Source organism: Triplophysa dalaica, chromosome 24, assembly GCF_015846415.1.
Source record: "Triplophysa dalaica isolate WHDGS20190420 chromosome 24, ASM1584641v1, whole genome shotgun sequence".
Taxonomy (NCBI): Eukaryota; Metazoa; Chordata; class Actinopteri; order Cypriniformes; family Nemacheilidae; genus Triplophysa; species Triplophysa dalaica.
Window position 1 is genome coordinate 14,578,471 of NC_079565.1, and position 22,063 is coordinate 14,600,533.

At 37.2% G+C, this 22,063-nt stretch overlaps 1 protein-coding gene across 1 annotated transcript; it reads right to left on the minus strand.

Moving 5' to 3' along the window:
* Positions 1–45: 45 nt before the first annotated feature.
* LOC130413931 (growth arrest-specific protein 2) lies at positions 46–21,697 on the minus strand. The gene is made up of 8 exons (XM_056739476.1): positions 21,526–21,697; positions 17,983–18,135; positions 15,743–15,867; positions 10,258–10,399; positions 7,675–7,738; positions 7,399–7,585; positions 7,176–7,283; positions 46–1,208 (listed from the first exon to the last, which is right to left on the minus strand). The coding sequence occupies exons 1-8, from the start codon at positions 21,581–21,583 to the stop codon at positions 999–1,001; spliced, it is 1,047 nt and encodes a 348-aa protein (XP_056595454.1). The 5' UTR covers positions 21,584–21,697; the 3' UTR covers positions 46–998.
* Positions 21,698–22,063: the final 366 nt, after the last annotated feature.

Genomic DNA, 22,063 nt, shown 5'->3' on the forward strand with positions numbered 1-22,063 from the left:
AGGATTTTTCTCCATATAGTGGACTTCAATGGACTCCAAATGGCTGAAGGTCAAAATGACAGTTTCAGTGCAGCTTCAAAGGGCTTTAAACAATACCAGATGATGAATTAAGGTCTTATCTAGTGAAACCATTGGTATTTAAAAAAAAAGTATATGCTTTATAAACAGAAATGCTCGCCTTGCTCTGTTCTGTGATGCGTGTTCATGACTTCACAAAATACGTAATTACGTAAAAACTGAGCAAGGCAAGCATTTGTGTTTATAAAGCATATCAATTTTAATCTTTTATAGAAAACGACGATCGTTTCGCTAGATAAGACCTTTATTCATCGTCTGGTATAGTTTAAAGCCCTTTGAAGCTTTTGACCTTCAACCGCTGGAGTCCATTGAAGTCCACTATATGGAGAAAAATCCTGGAATGTTTTCATCAAAAACCTTCATTTCTTTTCGGCTAAAGAAAAATAAACATAACCATCTTGGATGACATGGGGGTGAGTAAATTATCATGAACATTTATTTTGAAAGTGAACTACTCCTTTAATACAAATACTACAATAAATGCCAAAGAAGATTGTTTTATGACATCAAACAACAAAGCATAACCTCAAACAAGTAAAAACCTAACAACTGAATCATTTATATTGTTAGTAAAGCACAACAAACACCAAGACAGAAATGAATTCTTGAATTCCTCCAGCGATCAAGATTACTAAGCAATGTACTTCCTCAGTGAAATAAAGCTTTCCCAGGATAGAGGTCATATCATCTGAATGAGATGAAGAACATCGTAAAAGAATAAAACTTCTGGATTCCAGTTCCAGACTCCAGTCAGATTGTATTCACTGTATCAAACTAGCATTTTATGCTTTAATTCTTGTTTTACAGATTGTTTTTCTCTGCAAACACTTGTTTCAGAAGCCTGTTGAAATGTTCCTGTGGTGTCTACAACTAATGCTACAAATCAAAGTTCTGTTTGTCGGTCGTCGCAGCACGTTTCTTTACTTCTTGCTTTTGTAGTGGGCCGCCACCACCAGGTAGCTGTCGGGCGTGAGGTCTCTGATGCTTTGAGATTTTCCCGTGATGGGCGATATCTTGCCTTCCACGCGAGAGATCTGGAGCATACGACACGGGTCGTGCTTAAGCAGATAGCTCTCGAACGTCTCCCAGCCTCCGCCAACACGCACCATCACGTGTTTATTATGCAACATCTAGAGAGACAGAAAGAGATGCCATTCCTATCAAATACATGTCAACAACTACAGTGAACAGAACGACTGACGTAGTCTGAAACAGCACAAGTGGGAATGCTTCCACTGTAGATTCTGTATGCAGTCAATGCACCTACACACATATGTCTGTGTTTCTGGTGTAATCGGGCAAAATTGTGAAAATCTCATTTGGTGTAAAAAGTCACAGCCATTAAATCTTTTAACACTTGATGTGTCATTCTCACACCCTTTTATTGGCTATCTGTCACCTTCAGTTCTAACCGTGGAAGTCTCTCTAGACAGAGACCCGTGTAAGTCTCAGGAGTCTGAGGAGTGCAGAGGCCGGTTTGCTGTAAATTATTTTCCCAGATCCGTACAGATTCCCCATAAAGGTTTTAGTTAGGAAACCCAGTGATGTTACTGCATTTTCAAAGGCTTCTTTTCTAAATTTAATAATTATTGTAAATATCTAATCTCTAATGGACATCTTCAGTGGATCAAACTGCAGCAAATCGTTATAGATTATTCTAAGTTTTGTCATCATTTGCCAAACTTTTTTATCTTGTTATCATGAGTGAAATGCCAAAGCAAGTTCAGGTGCAGTTTTCTTGGTTAATTTTTAATAAATACATAAATAAAACATGGGAGAACTTGTCTTATCTTGTTTAAAATTCTCAAGAGATTTAATTTCTTTATTTTTATTTCAATACATTATTGCAATAGTTATTAATAGTTTAATATGTTATTTTACATATTTCATTTTTATCAGCATTTCATAAGTGTTTGGTGAGTACACTTCTACACAATGTTTGTTAAATAAACACTTTGGTCAGTGTTGTTTTAGAACTTGCGTGATAGACCTGTATCTTCATTTGGAAAGTGTTCCTTTTAACACCATGGCAACAAATCTCCCAACATGTTTTTGCTTCATGAAGTCACTACCACTATTTTCCTTTCTTGAGTGAAAATGAAACAACACGATCGTCATTGTGGTTAGGTATTGTCAGATGGTTTTGGTAAAAGGTTAATGCTTTTAAAATGTTTTACGACTGATATTTAAAGGGATAGTTCACCTTCAAAATGAAAATTCTGTCATCATTCTGTTGTCATTTAAACCTGTATGACTTTTTTCTTCAGCAGAAAACAAAAGAAGATCTTTTGAAAAATGAAAACCCTATTGGTCCCATTGGTCCCTATTGACTTGCATTGGTTTTGTGTCCTTACATCACAAGTCAATTGGGACAACAGGGTGAGTAAATGATGACAGAATTGTTTATTTTGAAGGTAAACTATTCCTTTAATGAAAAAATCATTAAAAAAATGTTAAAAAACTAAATGTCATCATATATAAGACACAAATAAATGAATAAAATCGAATCATCTAAAGAACTTATTTTCTAAAATTAGATATTGTAAAAAGACAGATATGTGTTTATATGAAATGTTAATAAATCAAGTTTGTTATTATCTTGGGTTTCTTCCAGATGTTTGATAGTTAATACTACAAAATGTGTTTGTGTGATTAAAAAAAAACTGTGACACGCTATATTTGGTTTACATATATTGATAAAGCATTTTTAATCTACAATACATTATTAAAATAGTTTAAAGTTTTTTTTTATTCATTCTGGGCTCTGTCACAGAGCTCAATGCTGCACAACACCCTTCACGTAATAACAGTTAATCACAGTCCCAATGACAAGAGGCATTGAAATAATTCTGCTCATTCTCTCATTCTTCTGCCTCTCATACAGCCTTTATCCCCGCGGCCTTGAAAACACAGGCCCACAAAAGAATGTTTCATAAACGGTGAGAAATTACAAAATGTCACCCTGACAGCTCACTGTAACCTTCCCATGTGGGATAAAGAGCCATTGCCCACAGTCACACACACACACTCAAAAATACACTAAACAATAATCAACAGTAGAGAAATCTCATACTGTGAGCTGAGCTCATATAAACTCTCTGGAGGATTATATTAAAGATTCATAAAGCTCTTAGCAGGCTGATGGAGGGACATTCACAGGTCGGCTCCTCCAGATGGGAGTTTGTGTGGCCCTGGAGCAACAGATATAAGAGCAATCAGAATGTACATGTCACCATAACCCACACCCACACACACACACCCACACACACACACACATACACACACGCACACACTCATAATAAAGGTCTGTGATGTTGAAGGTTATCTAAAACAATCCCTCAATGGGAATATACACAAGCGATTTCTCCCATGCAGGAGCACCAGGAGTTGACTGATACAGCGAAAGTACACGGACACAAAGAAAACAAAACAAAAGCACAATATAATAAACCATCAGGGCCGCGGGCATTGAGAAGGTCTTTTTCAAAGAGAAACACAAAAGGAATGTGTCCTTCAGACGCATTCATGAGATTTGTTCAATTCACTGGGAAGCGATCGAGACTTGCTTTGGTTTTCGAGGAATTCGGGATGGCTTACTGTAGCCTTGGTTGCCGGGCAACATGTTTCAAGGCTGATGGAATCATTCCCTTCAAAATGATCAGAAAAGGAGTGGCGTTACCGTTTCATTTAAGATATAAGCCAACGATGCAGAAACAGAGAATCTCCTGTTTAACTATTTATATTTTATGAACAGTAAAAATATTGTGACTAATTTAACACAGAACTATGATGTAACGGTCTAAGGCTGGATTGAAAATGTGTATTTTTGAACATCGGTACACCTTGTATTTTTTAAATATTTTAAAATAATATTAACAAAAATGTTACGTAAACTAAATAAAGATATGCAGTATATTAAGGAAGTCTAAGACCGCCATGATTTGTTGCTTTAGCCAAGTTATAATGACATTCATGATTATTTCTTAGTCTCTATATTAGACTACAATTCTAGAAGAACATGTTTTGTTTGTATCTTAAAAAGAGAACAGAAATAAATATGTAGGATCATAAAAACAAAAATGCTAGTAACAACTCGAATTTTGCATAGTTCACTATTTTGGATAAGCTTTTTAGTACACTATGGTACTGCTAAAATTAATTAGTAATTAACTGCTAAAAATGCAATTAGTAATGCAACAGTCAATATATCCAGCAGTGATGACAAGTCATTGTGACAGGATTCTTTGGTCATTGAAGGTGCAGTTATAATGTTTCTCTATAGGGGGCAGCAGGAATACAGTGAAATACCCGAGGCCAAAGCAATTAAACAAATACTAATGCAATTCCCCATAGACAAAGAAAATAATATAAACTGCTTATCATGATAAATCACTGCAGTCCCACTTTTAAACAAAGTTTCAAGAGAGTGGGTTTATATTCATTGTGGGATCATGAGATTAAAAAAAATAAGGTGAGTGCAAACCGAGTTTACAGAATCAAGTTTAACAGGTCTCAGTTTTACACACTTTTGTCAGATATGAATCATTACACAACTACTGTAGATCCTGTAGAAAATTATGTGCTCACAGACACAATGTTAGGACATACTGGGTGGTTGCTAATTGGTTGCTAGGGTATTCTGGGTGATTATTAATATGCGGATAATGTACTGCATGGTTGCTACTGTAAGTGTCCGGTACGGTGTTTGGGACAGCTTACTTGCCTCCAAGTAGTATTTTTCTTCTATTTTTAAATGGTTTGAGCGTTATTTTAGTTTTCTTTGCCATAAAAAGCATCACTTTAGAGGGGTTGACCAACACCTTACAGTGCAAAATGAAGAGATTATTTCCAGAAGTATATAACACCTTTTTTCATATTTTCAAATATCATGTTTATTATGTTGTTATGATTTTATTGTGTAAGCAAGCTGTATTTTTGTGATTATGGCTTAAATAAAAAAAAACTGCAGTTTGATTGATATTCATTGTAATGCACTGATGGACAAATAAACTCTTCAAAAAATTATCCCATTTCCATCTACACTTAAAAAATTCCCAATGTTATGAAAAACAGAACTAAAAAAACTGTTTCTAACACTACTGGAAAATAATGGTATTCATACTGGTTTTAAATAGTGTTCATATAGTCATTTATGGCTCATCTTAACTGGTGAAGGATCCTAGTAGAGCATCAAGCTGGTCTTCCTGGAAGATCACTTTGGACCAACACCAAATGACATACAAAGATAAAAAACAGTTTTGCACAGGGATGGTTTTTCTACTGGCTGATTTTTGGAGTTTTTGGTTATTCCCATCCTGCTAAGACCATGAAACCACCACAGACAACATCTCATTAAAGATTTACAGCCAACTACTGTAGGTGTTTCAACAACCTGATAACAATTCCAGTCTTTGCTTATTTATTGAGTGAAAACACAGTAATGAGGTGAGCTATGAGTGATGAGATGCTCTATTTAATGAACCCAAACTCTCTCTCTCTCTTATCTACACTCATGAGAGCAGCTTTTAGTGTATTACAGCTCAGATTAGAGTGATGAGGATGCTTGGATACAAAGTCTTTTCAGGTCTTCTGGTCGCGTGTTGCTAGGTAACAGGTTCCCATGGTGACCATACCCATCTCACTAATCACTATTTTTCACTTAGAGGGGTCACTGCTGTTATGGGACACCCCACTGCACTATGTGCGTGCGGTTACTAGCGTTTTTAAAGAGTTCACACAGCAGTGGATAATGAATTTAAGACACGAATGCTGTTAAGAACGTTATAGGAAGCAACACTGCACTGCCGTCTTATGTTCCAAATGCTAAAAGACCATCACATGTTTGATGTAGGTAGGATTCTAAGGCAGGATCCTAACTATTACAGAATCTTTAAAAGTTGTAAATGATATTCTATTAGAAACAGATAAAGGGAAGGCTGTGGCTTTGGTGCTTTTAGACTTAAGCTCTGCATTACAAAATCCTGATTTAGGCTGGAGTGTTGTGTGGGGTTACGGGGGAAGGTGTTAAAATGGTTTCAATCTTTATTAACAAATAGGAATTTTTGTGTCTCTATTGGCCGACACAGTTCATTCTCATACCCAATTGCTTGTGGGGTGCCTCAGGGCTCAATCCTCACCCCTGTTTTATTTTCTATATTTATGCTTCCGATGGGTGGTATTTTCGAGTGTCTTTCCACCTGTACGCGGACGACATTCAGCATTTATTTTCGCTTGCAACATAAAAGCAAAGAATCCTAAGGACCTCCGCTGCATTGTTTGAACGAACTACAAATATGGTTAATGGAGAATTTCTTAATGCTTAATGAAAATAAAATTGAAATAATTTTGTTTGGTGTCAAGTCAAATAAAGACTGTGGCCCTCAACCAACCTTGGTTTTCAGAAACAAATTAGTGCAGTGGTCAAATAAAGCTTCTTCCACTTACTCTGTTAATCAAAATAATCTCTTCTTTCTAACAAACAGTTTGAACAGATCGTTCACTTTTTTGTCTTATCTTGTTTAGTTTACTGTAATAAAATTTTACAATGGTAAGAATCAGTCAACTATGATGCGTTTACTGGTGGTCCAGAATGCTGCTGCTAGGTTTCTGACAGGCAGACGGAGGTTTGATTATATCTCACCTAAACCCTTATTTCATTCAACTGGTTACAATTCAAACTAGAATTGTTTTCTTAATTTTAACCTTTGTTTTTAAATCTCTGCATAATCAAACACCATTATATCTCTATAAACCAATCTCTTTCACAGACCAAATAGGCCCCTGAGATCAGGTAATGTTGGTCTCCTCTCTGTTCCTAGATCAAGGTTCCACTGTAGAGGTGATCTGTGATTTTGTATTTTGTTATATTGTGTTTCTAATTGTGTTTATTTTTAGCTCAGCACTTTGGATCAACTGAGTGTTGTGTGAGAGTGCTTTATAAATAAAGAAAGTAAAGAAGAACCAAAACCAGTCTGGTAGCCTTAATAAGCTTCCTCTGTAGGTAACTCCATAAATTCAGAATAACGGTCTCAATAAGATACAATCATTTTAAAGTTTCTCATTTTACAGTTTATTTGTTTTGTGTGTTTTATACTCACCCGGATGAAAAGCACCTTCTCCCCGACACGATAGCGGCCCTGCGATTGCCTTTCTACACAGAACTTATTTGGGCACTTACAAGGTGGGTCTTCAGCAAGGTGCTTTACCTGATGACACACATGTACACGCAAAACTACTGATGCAAGACAGTGAAAAACATCCATCAACGTTACATCAAGTAGAGTTAGATGCAGCAGGCATCTGAAGGGAGTTGTAACTCACGGCATCATCCAGAAGTTTCCCGGTACTCTTTTTACTCGAGTTGGTTTTGCTGAATGGAGAGTTGAGAGGAGAGATGGATGGAGAGTTGGAGGTGGGTGGCACAGGAGAAGGTGGAGGTTCAGGTGCCTTCTCCTCCTGTTCAATCTCTTTCTCCAGTTTAATGAGTCCAGGTGGCTCTACTTTATACCTGATGCAACAGGAACCATGTTTATTATTAATTTACTGATTCTATCAGTAATCAACTTGTACACTGTTCAGTTAGTTTATAAAGCGTACCTAGATGCGATTCTCCCAAGCTCAAGCAGGCATAGACAAACCTCTCGAGGCTGCTTGTGTAAAACTGAAAGAAAAGTGATAAAACATGAGATAAAACATCAATCTCATATCCATTAATAAAAACTGTGAAGAGTTAAAATGACTGATTATGAAATGAACCAGGTGATTGAAACATCAAATGAAACGTTATGAAACGGAATGATAGCAAATGCTAATGAAATGGATTTTCGCTTCATTATTTTGGATGTGACTGAACATGATGTGAACACAGACTGCTAGCATCATCTGGTATCATGACAGTAAACGTGCTGCACACTGTGATTCAACAACACAACATGCCTGTCATGGATTGATGTTCAGTTTAAACTACGTTTCCCATGATTCAGTCCAAGTTCCAATGACACAGCACAACATGCAATAAAATCTACAGTCCACACACCACACTTCAGAACATCCCACCTGAGAATTATGTCTCCATGTTTCAGTTAGTTATTTCTGAGGGAAAACAGGAGGGAAACATTAATAGAATGATCATTCTTCATATGTTCTCTTCTAGAAGTGTTATATTTATTTGTAGTTAACTTTTTTATTTTTTTATATACTCTTTTGGAGATAAATCAGTAGCATTTACCCTAAACACACTCCAAGAAGTTTAATTGTGATTTAACGGTGAAACACTTTACACTCAAAAAATGTATATATTAAAAAAATTATAATAAAATAATTTAAAGATACAATTAGTAAAAGCCGGTGCTAGACGGCCCGACAATGGCGTAGCTTGATGACACTGTGAAGGAGGGTGGAATGATAGGATCTATTGTCTTCAACTCCACCGCTGATGGTCATCAATCAGACGGGAACGAGAAATCATTTTAGCGAATGAGGTAAAGTTATAAAGTTGTATAAATGTTGCATATAATCGTGGTCCATAAATAAGTGACTTCTCGAAAGAAGCTAGCTAGACGCAAGACACTACTTCCGCATTTGTCAACGCGATGTTGTCATGCGGTTCCTACGTGAGTAAAGGCGGTAACAAAGGGTAACGCGGATATGACTGCACAGCACCGTGTCACTGTTTAGAATGGCGATTTTCTCACAATGTACAAGTAGTTGTAAACATTTGAGATATTGTAAGTACTCAGCTGAACAAAATATACAACACTGGCCTAAGGGTTTATGGATGTTTTACTACAAAATTCTTCCAAACTGCACCTTTAGGTTAATATAGCTGTTTATTTTTGTGATATTTACGAAGTCACTGAATAATTTTGCATAACTGTTATTAAGCGCATGTCATTACCAATGTTTTGTCTGGTAAGTACACTGTAAGTGGTTGTGGTTTAAATCACAAGGCATTTGTGGCCTATTGGTTAGAGAGTTGGACTCATGACCAGAAGGTTGACGGTTTGATTCTCCGGGCCGGTGGGTAACGACTGAGGTGCCCTTGAACAAGGCACCTAACCCCAACTTGCTCCCCGGGCGCTGCAGTGATAGCTGCCCACTGCTCTGTGTGTACGTGTGTTCACCACCTGCTGTGCATGTGTTCACTACTCTCTGGATGGGTTAAAAGTGGAGGTCACATTTCGGGTGTGGGTCACCGTATCTGACTAATAGGTCACCTTCACTTCACAAAGCAACTGAAAAAATACTGTACTGTACATTAAACAGAGCAATCAATAAATTTATATTTTGCTGTACTATACAATTTTGTAACTTACACTAAATTCTCTTGTAAGATGGATAGAAGTGTATACAGTCTAAATGAATAATACTGTACTATAATGTACAGTACTACTGTATACTAATCTATACTGTACTGCAGTGCACTATACTACACTGCATTTCTGTTTACACTGTTTGCATTTCAAATGCTTTGGGCATCCAAGTAGATATTTGAATATGCAAATGAAAGAAAGGATTGAAGAGCTGTGGCTGGAGTTTGTATCTGTGTTATAAAATGGCGTACAGCACATGTCACCACTACAGTACGCACAAGAACACACTTCATCACAACACTACGCTCATATACTTTGAGCTGTGTGTGTGCGTAACTCCAGCGGGAAGAGAAAGGCTTCTTTCTGCATTATTAAAAATTGGATTTACTGCCAGGCCGCACTCCCTCCATCACCTGATTCTGTCTTTCTTTATGCAGTTTGAGACTTGTTTTTCTCTCCTGTTGGCTTGCGTTGGAAGAAGAGGACAAAGAACCTGCTCCATCCGTCTACCTTAGAGGCCTCAGGGTCCGTGGGATTTGTAGGGTCTTAATCTGACGCATAAGAGCTAGATACTGGGCTGCGTAGAATACCATTATTTCCAAAGGAACAAAAAGTCTTAAAACATTTATAGGGGTTTGATGTTTGTATGTTTTGTGTATTTGTATGTTAAAGTGTATATGTTTTTGTGTTGACGATTAGTGAAGGTCAAAGCAATTGTGTAATCATACATTTAGGCTTTATGTTTCCTCACAGAGATATGAGAGAGAAGTCACATGCAATGGCAACTGCACAGAATTAGGCATATTGGCATATACCCATAATCCTTTGTGCCTGCATTAGGGATTTCTTTACAACGTATAACACTCACCCAGTCCATCAGACTCAAACAGACAGGTGTCACCAACGCCCACCTCTCGACACCACGACAGGAAGTTGGCTGTGTTGTCCCTGGCAAAAAAGGAACCGGATGGGGCGCTTGCTCGGCAGGGAATCCTCCGACTGGGGATCAACTGAAAAAAACAGAGTTTTTCTTTATTACAACGGCTTCACCGACAGACATTTGCCATTAAAATCTTACATATATAAATAAGGAATGTGTAGTGACGTGTAGTGGGCATATAAGGTGTTCAATATCTGTCTTTTGCTGTTTATGTTGACAACTCACAAGGGTTTGGATCAAAGCTATAATCATGATTATTGGGACTTCAAGAAATCCCCTTTACTATTTCCTGTCCAACATACATGTTTTGCTCCGTTTCAATTATCTGCTCTGATTATACACATGAACTCTCACAACACATCCATCTTTTCAATAATCTAGAGAATATAAAAGTAACCGATAGTAACAGATAAATGCCTGTCTTAAGGGGGTAGTCTGCACTGGATTTATGCAGTGTATATTTTCGTACAGAAGACTGAGAAAGGTGTGATGAGATCATGGTGGAAGAATGCAGTCGTGACTGGAATGGATTTTTTCTCCTGCCTTTCCAGAACATTCTCCGGCTCTGTGAAAGATCGCTTACCAATGTATTGGCTCTTAATCTAAAGTGATGTTTGATGTAGGATGCCTGTAGACTCTGCAGTGTGTGATCAATGGACTACAGTGTGTGTATCAGCTATCCCTGAGGAGTCGTGACCTCAAATGTTCCTCACATCTGTGCCACTATATTTCTCTCTCTCACACGCACACACAATGATCAGCCGACCCAGAATGCAGCATGGCCTCTGACGTCTGTACACAGAAAACACTGCAGCCATTGGAATAAAATAATCATTTATTCATTACTTATCACAAAAGAAAGCTAATTATCCTATTTATTATTTAGTACGTTGTGTACTGTATATACAGTATAAACTCACAAGAAAGAGATAATAACCCTGTGATAAGTGCATGACTAACATTGTTTTATTATTTTCAGGGTACCATACACAGTAAAAACCACAACTGTAGCTCACTGGACCAAGTCAAAAAAGCAACCCTCAAGTCTCTATTTGAAGAGTTTGGTTCCAAAATGAGACTTATTTAAGTTATTGTGTTAGTTAGCTATATTATACCTTAAATAAAAACAAACCAACTGCAGTTTGATTGATATTAATTGCAATGCACAATTAAAAATAAAATCGGAGTTATCACATTTTTGAGCCAAACTTTTTATTTCAACCTGATCAAAAAGAAAAAGTAACTAAGATCATAAGGAAAAAAGCATGATGGTCATCCCCTAAGCACCAACCTTCACTGGGGTGTGAGGGATTTATAAAAATGTACATCGTATATATTCTGTAAAAAACAGTAATGTAAATATTAATAAACGTAAAATAAAATTGTTGTAGAGTAAAATTATTTTTTTTTTCATGTTATTTTACACCCGACTGTAACTTTTTTAACATCAAATTTTTCTGTAAAAAAATCTGTAGAATTACAGTTTTTTTGTAGTGTTCGACTGAGATTTCATAATCATTAGCCACCAATTCGCTTAATCATAAAATTGTTATGAATTGCCATGACATTGTGCTGGGTATTCACATATCTAGATATGGGTCCTTCTTGTGCTGTAAGCTTGTGGGATTTTCCCTTAATGTGTGTACAATTATAAACTATCGACTGAAATGAAACACTTTGGAAATTCAATATTTCTCCCCTGAGACCCGTTTGTTCTGTTTCCCAGAAGTGAATCCTATGAGACAAACTCTATAAAACCATGGCATAAGACAACCGCCTCAATGGACTATGTCAGCCAACATATATGCCAGACACTCATTATAATACACAGGCATTGTTTGATTGGTTTCTTTGTGTCCACTACATTTTCTTTATTAGTCATAAAGTATAGAAACTGAGCACAATATGCTAACTTTATGCAATTTATGAAATACCCAGATGACGTACTGTATTTGTCAAAATATAGGCTAGAGAGCACACCACAGGGAACACTGCATAACTATGATGGCAGTTTGGATAAATACAATAAAATAAAATTACGACTTGTGCTTTACAGTCGTTTAAAGCCATCTGAAAGCTTTACTGTGTATTAGTAACAGACTCATCTGTTGTGATAAGACAAAGCCAAACCCGACAACTACAGACTTTCAAAAATATTGGCTATAAGTTACACAGTTTAGTTTCTGTGTCATTATTCTTCTGGGACTCTATTAGTAGAACTGGAAAGACTCGTAACAGAAAAGTCCCATTCTGTGCATATAAGAGGTGGTTCTTGGCCAAGACAAGCAGAAATATTTTCTTAATTTACCCCTGAAAAAATCGCCTGATCTTAATGGTTTTCCCATCTGGGGGAGTTTTTCAACACTTAACAAGTCATAGCTTTCATTTACTCGCTCTGTTTAAAAGAGAAAGCTCAGTGATTTTCCAAAGTGCGTCGTCTCACAATGCCGAGGTTTGGCAGGGGGTGGCAAGCGGCCATGTTTTCAGACAAAAGACTTTGTGTGAGAGAGAAACTACAAATACATTCACCTGAAACTGATATGCTGCAGTATTGCTATTTTGCACGCTTTTGGTCTGAAACACGCAAACGTGTTGGCTGACATGCTAATCTAGTTTATGTTACTGCTGTGGAAAACATTAAATGTGTGTATCAGTGTCGAGAGCAGAGAAAAAAGAAAATAACATCCATTTACAATAATAATTAATTGCATTAAATTTCTTTAAATGAAAAGAGGAATCTCCTCAACTACCACCAATGTGCAGCATCCACCTGGACGATGCGACGGCAGCCATATTGCACCTTTGTAACAGAGTTACAAAGACAAGTAGTACATTTGGGAATGATTAGGAAGCCATGATGTACTATAGGTGAATCGACGAATTAGGCCAGGATGCCGGGCTTACACCCCTACTTTTTTTCAAAGGACATTGTGAGATTTTTAATGACAACCGAGAGTCAGGACCTGGGTTTTAATGTCTCATCCGAAGGACAGTGTTTTTTATGCTTATGGTATACATATGTGTTACTATTGCAATCAGTTTAAGGATGTGGGATATTTAGCTTTCGTTTGTTCAATAGGAATGCAAATAGAGAGCTACACTTAACAGACATATATCTCTAAGAAATATGATTGAAGACGAACAATAATGCAGATAAGCTGGGGATTTATTTCAGGGTGACATTCTTCCTCTAGATATATGCAATCGTTAACATTTTTTAAATTAATAAAATAGTTATTAAAAGGCTGTGAACATAAGAGACCACTCCAGTTTTGCCTTTAATCAGCATTTATGCATGATTGTGGCCATTATAGTCCAGTGTGTATTGAATTTTAGAAAAAAATGAAAATTCATCATTTACTCATCCTAACCAAACCTGTCTCACTTATTTTTGCAGATCACAAAAGAAGATATTTTGAAGAATGTTGATAATGAAACTATATGGAGACATTCCTCAAAGTATCTTCTTTTGTGTTGCACATATGAATGTGTTGCAGGTCTTGAATGACATGATCATGAATAAAAAAAGTGGAACTCACCCTTTAACCCTTACAACATCGCAAATGTGTAAGAAACTTATGTGTTAAAGTTAACTTAAAGTTAACCTGTATTTCCAATAACCGGAAGAATAACATTGCTTTGTCAGTTGCCATGAATTTCCTGACCATTCTCTACACAGGCCCTCTCTTCACTCTATGGTTTGCATCTGTGACTCACAAAAGGAGATTTACATGTGGCAGTCCGTCGACATCTGTTTATAAAAGCTCTCAGAACATATGCCGACAGTTATCCTACAACTGTGTTTACAGTAGCTGACACATCTGTTAAAAGACATCTCCAACACTCCGATTCAAGTTCGTACAAACAGTCTTACTGATTAAATTCATGTTTAAACACAAATTAATTTACACCAAGCTTTAAACTGGTTTGCACAAAGAAATGTATTGAAGAGAGGCTGAAACACAACATGCGTCTAAACGCATTCAAATCAAAGTACAAGCTGAACGTGTCTGGATCACATGCACTAACCACAACAACATTCCCCAATGCTCCCCAGAAGTCTGAAGGGAATCACACCATATACATGATGTCAACATGGTCTAACCCAGTCTGTGAAAACCCATTTAAAGTCATTTTTGTCATTTACTGTTTTGTACATAATGTTAATAACATTCTGTGACAATACAACCTTAATATCTTTAAAGATGGGGTAACATGCTATTTCACGCAATCTGACTTCTTTACACTGTTAAACGTACTGGCTTCTCATGCTTAACATGGTCAACTTGTTAAAAAACAAGTTGGATGTATGACGTTGTATTTATGTGCTCGATTCACTCCCCCTGCACTCCAACTTGTTTAGGAATGTTTTTTATATGTCAGGATCACTGTTTCGTAACTGGGATTACTATTCCTTTTATTGGCCATTCTCCTGAAAAGCACGCCCATGGCGTCATTCACGGAGAGAAAGACCACGCGCCAGTGTGAGTGAAAGATCAACCCACGAAAGAACACGCCCATCAATGCAGCTTCACACGGCTGACGGAGGTTGAGGTGTGTTTGTTTGTTCACTGCATTTGGGTGATGAATGTTATATAAACGGTGGATATAACGGTGGATTTGGAGATCGTTTGAAACCGAAAGATGGCGCGGTCCCAGCGCTAAAAGATGTCGAACATGAAACTGCACGCGGTAAGTCAAACTGAGTCATATGTCTGTGTTTTGTTGGCAATCTGCGTGTACGCGCATAATGTAAACAACATGAAGGGATAATGCGATGATGTATTGTGTGCTCGTGTTGTAGTTCAGTCCCACTGCATGCCTCCAGCTGCTCGTCATTTAGCTGAAATAATCGTACAGCTGTAAGCCTAAATACTCTTCGAAGACACTATGTATGCAATACTACTGCATAGGTACTCAAGATTAATATGAGATTTGCAGAAACTGCATGTGTTACCCCATCTTTAATATCGACTGAGTAAGGCCATGGCAAACATTTTAATCACAGTGCAGTTGATGCTTGGAATTTTAAACTTTGGTCCTCAAAATCTCAAATTTAGATTCGGGGACTTAAGCCTTGTTTTCACAGACAGGGTCACGTTTTTCAGACAAAAGTTTCAATATTGACCCTAAATCTATGTGAAGCCTTAACATTTCCTGTTCTAAGCTCATGCACATTTTCTCTTCTATTAGCTTTGACTCTCTTCAGTTGACTGTGTACACATCACACCTATAAAAGTGGAAGCTCAAAGCAGCACACAACGCTTGCCGCTCGTGTTGATCAGCCTCTCATGAGGAAGGGCTTTTAACTTATATGTTTATAGTTTCCCACCATGTTGTGTCATCATCATACATTTCGAAATGAATAAAGATACTGGTTTGTGTCTTGAAGGAAATAATAAACTATCAGTACCTTTCCCGGTGGAATCAAGTCTGCATTGTTTTGCCTGAACTTCTCCTGCAGAGTCTCAGCCAGCCGACACAACAGGAAACCGTTGTCTAACCTGTCCATGAAGCTTTCAGCTGTAATCTCGACACCTGACGGAAAAGATGACAGAAAATGATGGATGTCTCACATATGATTTGACTGTGTTTCATTGCAATTGCCTATATACTGTATAAGCAATATAGTGTTGAATGTACTATTTGCATATCAAATGCAATGTATAGCCTAAAACTTTACTAATTTAAATGTTGTTTAGTTCTACATCCCTGTATTCAAATTCAGATGGCACTTCTACATGCAGTTTGCCACCTTAATTCAAATTCAAGTCAAATGAAGGAGCTGAATATGGATTGAAGGCATTCTTCATTCACTTCTGAATGGGGCACAACCCGTCTCATATCTAGAAGTTCCCTCCAGGTTTGATTCACAGATAAACACGCTCAGTCACAAAAACAGATGCTTAACTTGGAAGGACCCAGCTGATCTATTTTGCAATAAAAAACACACTCGAAGAGAAACACAATACTACTATGATCAACATGTGGCGGCTGTATTTTACTGACTTCCAGACGATCATTCCTTTTCTGTGAGGTCACTGTGAAACAGGAGGTGGTGGCAGGGGGTTGGGATATCTGTGGAAGGAGCCTATTTTCTCATCCATTTTTTTTCATAGAGGGGGCGTCAGTGGTCGGGGGGTTCGGATGTTTTAATGAGTTCCAAATGTGGCTATTGAACCTTACAGAGAAGAGACGGGGAGCCTGTGAAATTCCTTCTGAACGTACCTCCTCTATCCCCTCTCCAGCAATATCTTAGCCAAAGAAACTAAACAAACGCTATCCCAATATTCTGGATTGTATAACATAACAACAGGTGAGAATTCTCGTAATACCCTTCACAAAGATTAGGTTGACCTGATCAACTACCTTAGAGAGTGTGTGCTTCGATGTTTGTTCTAATCCCACATATGAGTCAAGGTAGTTTTATGTATATAGCACTTTTCACTATGCACATAGTTTCAAGCAGATCTACAGACATCATATTCCAGTATTAGTGTCTTAATCTCATAGGATTTTCATTGAGAAGTTGCATGTCAAGTATCATAAAAATAGATTGATTCAAATGTTTATTATGACGAGTATTATATTATATTATATTATATTAATAGTTGATGTTTGCAAACACCACTAATAAGCAGTTCAACTACACATATTAAAAGGTAATGCAAAAAACAAATGATGGGGAAAGCCACATCATGTATACACATATAGCTCTCGTTTTCCAGTAACATAGATCAATTTCTCAGTTGAGCAGTTACTAGTCTAAAAACATAATACGGAGACAGGCATAAGCCACTAAAGAGGCTCTCGGCGGGCTTTGCAAAATGAGCGGTTGGTGTGTGGTTGTATATGAAGCCCCTATGCGGCCCACTGTGGCTCCTGGGTTCCATTTGCTTCAGGCAGACCAAAGACAAAGCCCTGGTTTCAGCTGGCTGTTTGCGGCCTGAAAGCTGCCAGAAATTCCACAGACATCCCCCTCTATCCACACACACACAATTGAAGCCAAAACTATGACACACTACCATTCTTTTCTGCTTATAATCTGTGTCCTGGATTTGAATCACTTCAAGTGAACTGTATTCAGGTTCTGATTAATCCAGGGAAATGTAGGGAGAATAAATATGTACAGCCACAAGTATGAATGCACAAAGATTGATGGGATTCCTCAATACAACAATGACAGATTTGCAGATGTTGGATACACATTAGGGGATGCATCGATTTTAAGTACACATAACTATACAGACCTTAGAAAGCATGCATAGTACAGGTTACTCCATACTTGAAAAAGTCACGCTGAAGAGTTACTGCTAAAGAAGAGCAAACACAATGAGCAAATTTAAGCATCACAAAAAAAGAAGTGAAGCAGGATATGCCCAGAGGAACCTATGCAAATACAAGATGTAAACAGTGTTTCCTAATGAACAGAACACACCAGTAGAATGAAGAAGGGCCTAGGACATAGACTTGGAGAATACCTTTTAACTTAGTAAAATTGAGTGACGCAAAGATTTCAGCAATTGTTGTGTTTTTCTATTGGTCGCATTATGGGATGCTGGTGAGACACCTAGATTAAGCAGTAGTAACCAATTAGACTAACACATCCTGAATCAGAATGGACCGAAGTAGAAATGCATATAAATGACTTACCCAACATGCTGGAGAGCCAAAGGGCCAGGTCTTCCTTCATGGGCAGTAGACTGGCCTCATGTCGACTGGCCAGCCATTGACTGTACTGCTGTAGATCTGTGAGACCGGGACCTGCAAGCTGCTGCTTACTGCTTAGAGGACTAAACATCGCTTCTGAAAGCAGAGAAAGAGAGGCCCATCCATGGGTCAAGACCACTGAATCACATTACCTCAATCATTTGACCACCCAAACAAATGATTTCACTTTCCCACAGAGCACTACCATTGTGTTTCTGCCATAAAGTCCTTCTGATCACTCAAGTTGTTTACCATTTTACAGTAGACTCTTATCTTATTTCCTGGTCCTCACATCATTATCCAGCTCCAGGCTTTTCTCAGTCCTGTGATACAGTATATTCACTCTCTTTTGATTTCTATTTTAAAACAGAACAGTCCAGTCCAGCCTGCCCTAGTGTAAATCTCCTTGACCAAACACTATGCATTATTATCTTAAATAACAAATATTTCCTTCTTAGCCCATTGGCAAAGTTTTTTGTTCTTTCAAAAGAAATACTATAACATTTTGTTTGATTTAAACAGAAAAATATGCTCGTTTAATACTCATTTTGATCTCAACTCTCTTACTCAACCCCAAATGAACACTGAATCTTCCGGGAAATCTTCAGTTAGCCGAAGACAACAGATATGAGTGGATGTCTTTGCTATTCAAAAGGCATCTAACTGATTCTGTCCTCGTTGGGCTAACCATTACAAAAACAACTCAGTGGGCTTCTCTTTTTCTCAACCGTTTCAAGCACAGGAGCTCTTTCAGAAGGAAAACACAGCAAGAAAGAAAAGAAAAGAGGAGATTTAGGTTTATCTGATAGATGCTTGGCAGGTAAAGTGAACTCAGGCGTACTATTCTGTGGAGCAAGGAAAATATACAGATTGACTTTCACTTCGCTTTCGACTGCCAGCCATTCAGCCGGCCTGTCAGCCCACGATAACAATGTAACAATAGTCAAATCCAACTCCTCTTCTCAGGTTACTAAGTTGGATGCAGGAGAGGCAAAACTTGGGAAGAGGTCTTTGTTCGGCATTTGACAATATTTACACTTCTCGGAACTCAGAAAATTTTGCTCATGTGTCTCTGGAATTCACATGTGATGTGCAGTGCATTGTGGGGCACGGGGAATTCCCTCCAAATGCTGGGTGGCACTGCATATTGTCGCCACATTTCTCCATCAATAATTTGCCCAAAACACTATCACTGCAATTACTGCATTCTCACCTTTAAGGTCATATTTCATTCATAAGCGATAAGTCAATCTGCAAGATGCAGTATACTCAGTAATAAAGTGTTTGCAGAGTATAAACTAGATTGGTCTACGTTGTTATAAACGCAAAGAGCAGACGGATGTCAAATTGAGATATAACTGCCTTAGTCAAACATTTACGTTACGCGAATTCGCAGGTCAGATTTCACCAAACTTGAACTTTTCTACGTATTAAAATTAGAAATATCTTTGGACGGTGATGCGTTTCTGGTCTACTGCATTCGCATGCGTATGAATGGAAGTCAATGGAGCAAAAAGTGTGACTGGGGCTTTAGTAGCTAAAACATCGTAAACTTTCCAAATTTAAAGAGATGGTTAACCTCAAATTGTATTTATGTATAAGTTAGATTACGTCTTATCTATGCCTTAATTATGTTGAAGTTGGAATGGACTAAATAACAAATTGTGTTTACAAGCTGAAAGGTAGAGAAAATATATGAAAAATGTTTTTATTCCGTTATTATATCACAGTTTTACGCTACCTTTCAGTGGTGTCCCACATTGTCCCAGACAAACGTATTACTTCTCCCACATTTGATTTGTTGGATAATGGTCATCCTTATTACACTTGACAATATAATATATTTTTGATAAGTTCTGAAGGGAATAGTCTGTCATTTAATGATCCATTTCATCCATCACTTAGGCTACATGATAGTGTATCTCTGCATGATCAGCAGTGTTGACTATACAAATAAGATCATATGTGCTTTCTGAGCGATGTGGTTTAAAAAAGCTGGACTCCAGATCCTGAAATCCAAATAAATGGGGTTGTTTTCAACCCATGGTGGGGTAAAATATGGACAAAACTAACCATTAGGTTATGAATTAATCTATGCCGGGTTGTATGAAAAGAACCCAGACTTTTATATTTTAGAGTTTACATTTCTGACAGACCAGCATTCTCTTTGTCATTTAGAAAGAATATTACTATTTACTGCTATAAAAAGTTAAGGCAATCACATGACCATCACCTGAAAACACATGGTCGCATAAGAAAACCCCCACAGTTCTTACACATGGAAAGGACAAGTGCATACATCATCATCATCACCAATACAGTGTGAAACATAAATCTTGAGATAGGACCGTTATATTTAACATGATATTCTTTGAAAGGCCAGATTTTGCTATCACAACTTATTGAAACATAATTTAAACTTTTATAAACTAATGTTGAGAAAGAGAGAAAGTTTTACCTGTTTTATTATATGAATTTTCCATTCATAAAGCTGTAAACCAGAAACCTTATGCTTGAATTTTTTTCCCCTATAATAAGTTATTATCGACCTGATCTTTTGCATACATTACACTGAAAATGCTTCACATCCCGTGTTCAACTTAACCAAAGAACTCATCTTAAAGACCATTAATCATGCCCTGCTTATATAAATAATTAAAATAGTGTAGATGTACGACTGCACTGACCTCCATAGTGCAGAAATTGTAAGCGGTTAAATATTTATGCTTGCACATATGATTCTATTTCAGATATTTGAGCTGAGATAATATGTCATGTTTAACAAACACAGAACACACGCTGTGTTGTGTCCTTAAGCACAGGAGGGTAAAACACTTACACACACACAAAGGACATCTTCAGTCTGCATTTACATATTTCATATGGTCTAATCTGACCTTCTGCATTAGTTCAGTTCAAAGTTCAAGTTTATCTGATATTTCAAAAGATGCTGCTTAAATTGAAATCTATTTCTTTTAAACAATCTAAATTCTGTCTATATTGCTGTCTGCACATTCCAGCAGACCGATTTTAATTATGTTTACAAGCTTGTAGCCGTTTACTTTAACTGTTATTTCAAAGACGATATAACTATTTAACTGAGGCAGCTGCAACAGAGAAAACATGCATAGTGCTCTTAAAAAACAAAAATAATAAAAAGCCTGTATTTTCTGGTCTTGACTCCAATAATATTTCAAAGCTGCTGGTAGTCACTGTCTATTTGACACTTAAAGAGAGACCACAATTGCAACAGAGTTCATTTGACAAATGAATTCCTCCCAAAACTGATTCTGCAATATTTTTAACAAACCAAAATACCTTATCAAGTAAGTTTTAGATGAGTGTATATTATTCAAATATTAACAAGAATAAAATATCATTAAAGTTACCGAAAGAACAGAAATATATGAATTAAAATAATTGATAAATGTCTACTTGAAGTAATAAACTAAGTGAAAGCATGTACATTTTGTTCTAAACACTCACCCTCCTGAATCAATCGCTTGCAGTCAGTCAGCTCTTTAACAGCAGACTGTAGTTTCATATGAATTCATGCTTTTCTCAAGCACAGGACTGCACACTGTTCTTCATAATATTCAGACTCAAAGCTCCGACTGTCATTGCGGCTCTCAGTTGAAAGTGCGTTCGTGCAACACAGAACACACTGTGTGCGCGCGCCTCCTCTCTCTGACACGCGAGACGTGACGGGTCTTAGCTCTCTTACCTCTCTGTTTCACCGTTAAACTTATGTGGAAGTATAATGACGTATTAGAAGTAATATATTTCCTATATTAAAGTATACATTTATTTATACAAAAAAATGTTGGCACTAAAATTGTAAAGAAGTTCAATAAATAAAAACGCAATGTAGCCTAATGCAACGTAAGCTTCACGAAAAAGAACAACTGAAAAAAAGCTGCAGAATAAATATACACATTCAATTTACTCCTTAAACCTCATGAAAAATTGTTATTGTGGAAAAACGTATTTACACTAAAACGAACAATAATGACTATATTAAAGT

Bases quoted from the DNA above. Each gene is read 5' to 3' on its own strand.
- LOC130413931 (XM_056739476.1), bottom strand. From the start codon at position 21,583: ATGAAACTACAGTCTGCTGTTAAAGAGCTGACTGACTGCAAGCGATTG. The intron at 10,400-15,742 runs GTACTGATAGTT...TGTTTTTTTCAG, and splicing joins ACTTGATTCCACCGGGAAAG to TTGATCCCCAGTCGGAGGAT. The intron at 7,284-7,398 runs GTGAGTTACAAC...GTGTGTCATCAG, and splicing joins GGAAACTTCTGGATGATGCC to GTAAAGCACCTTGCTGAAGA.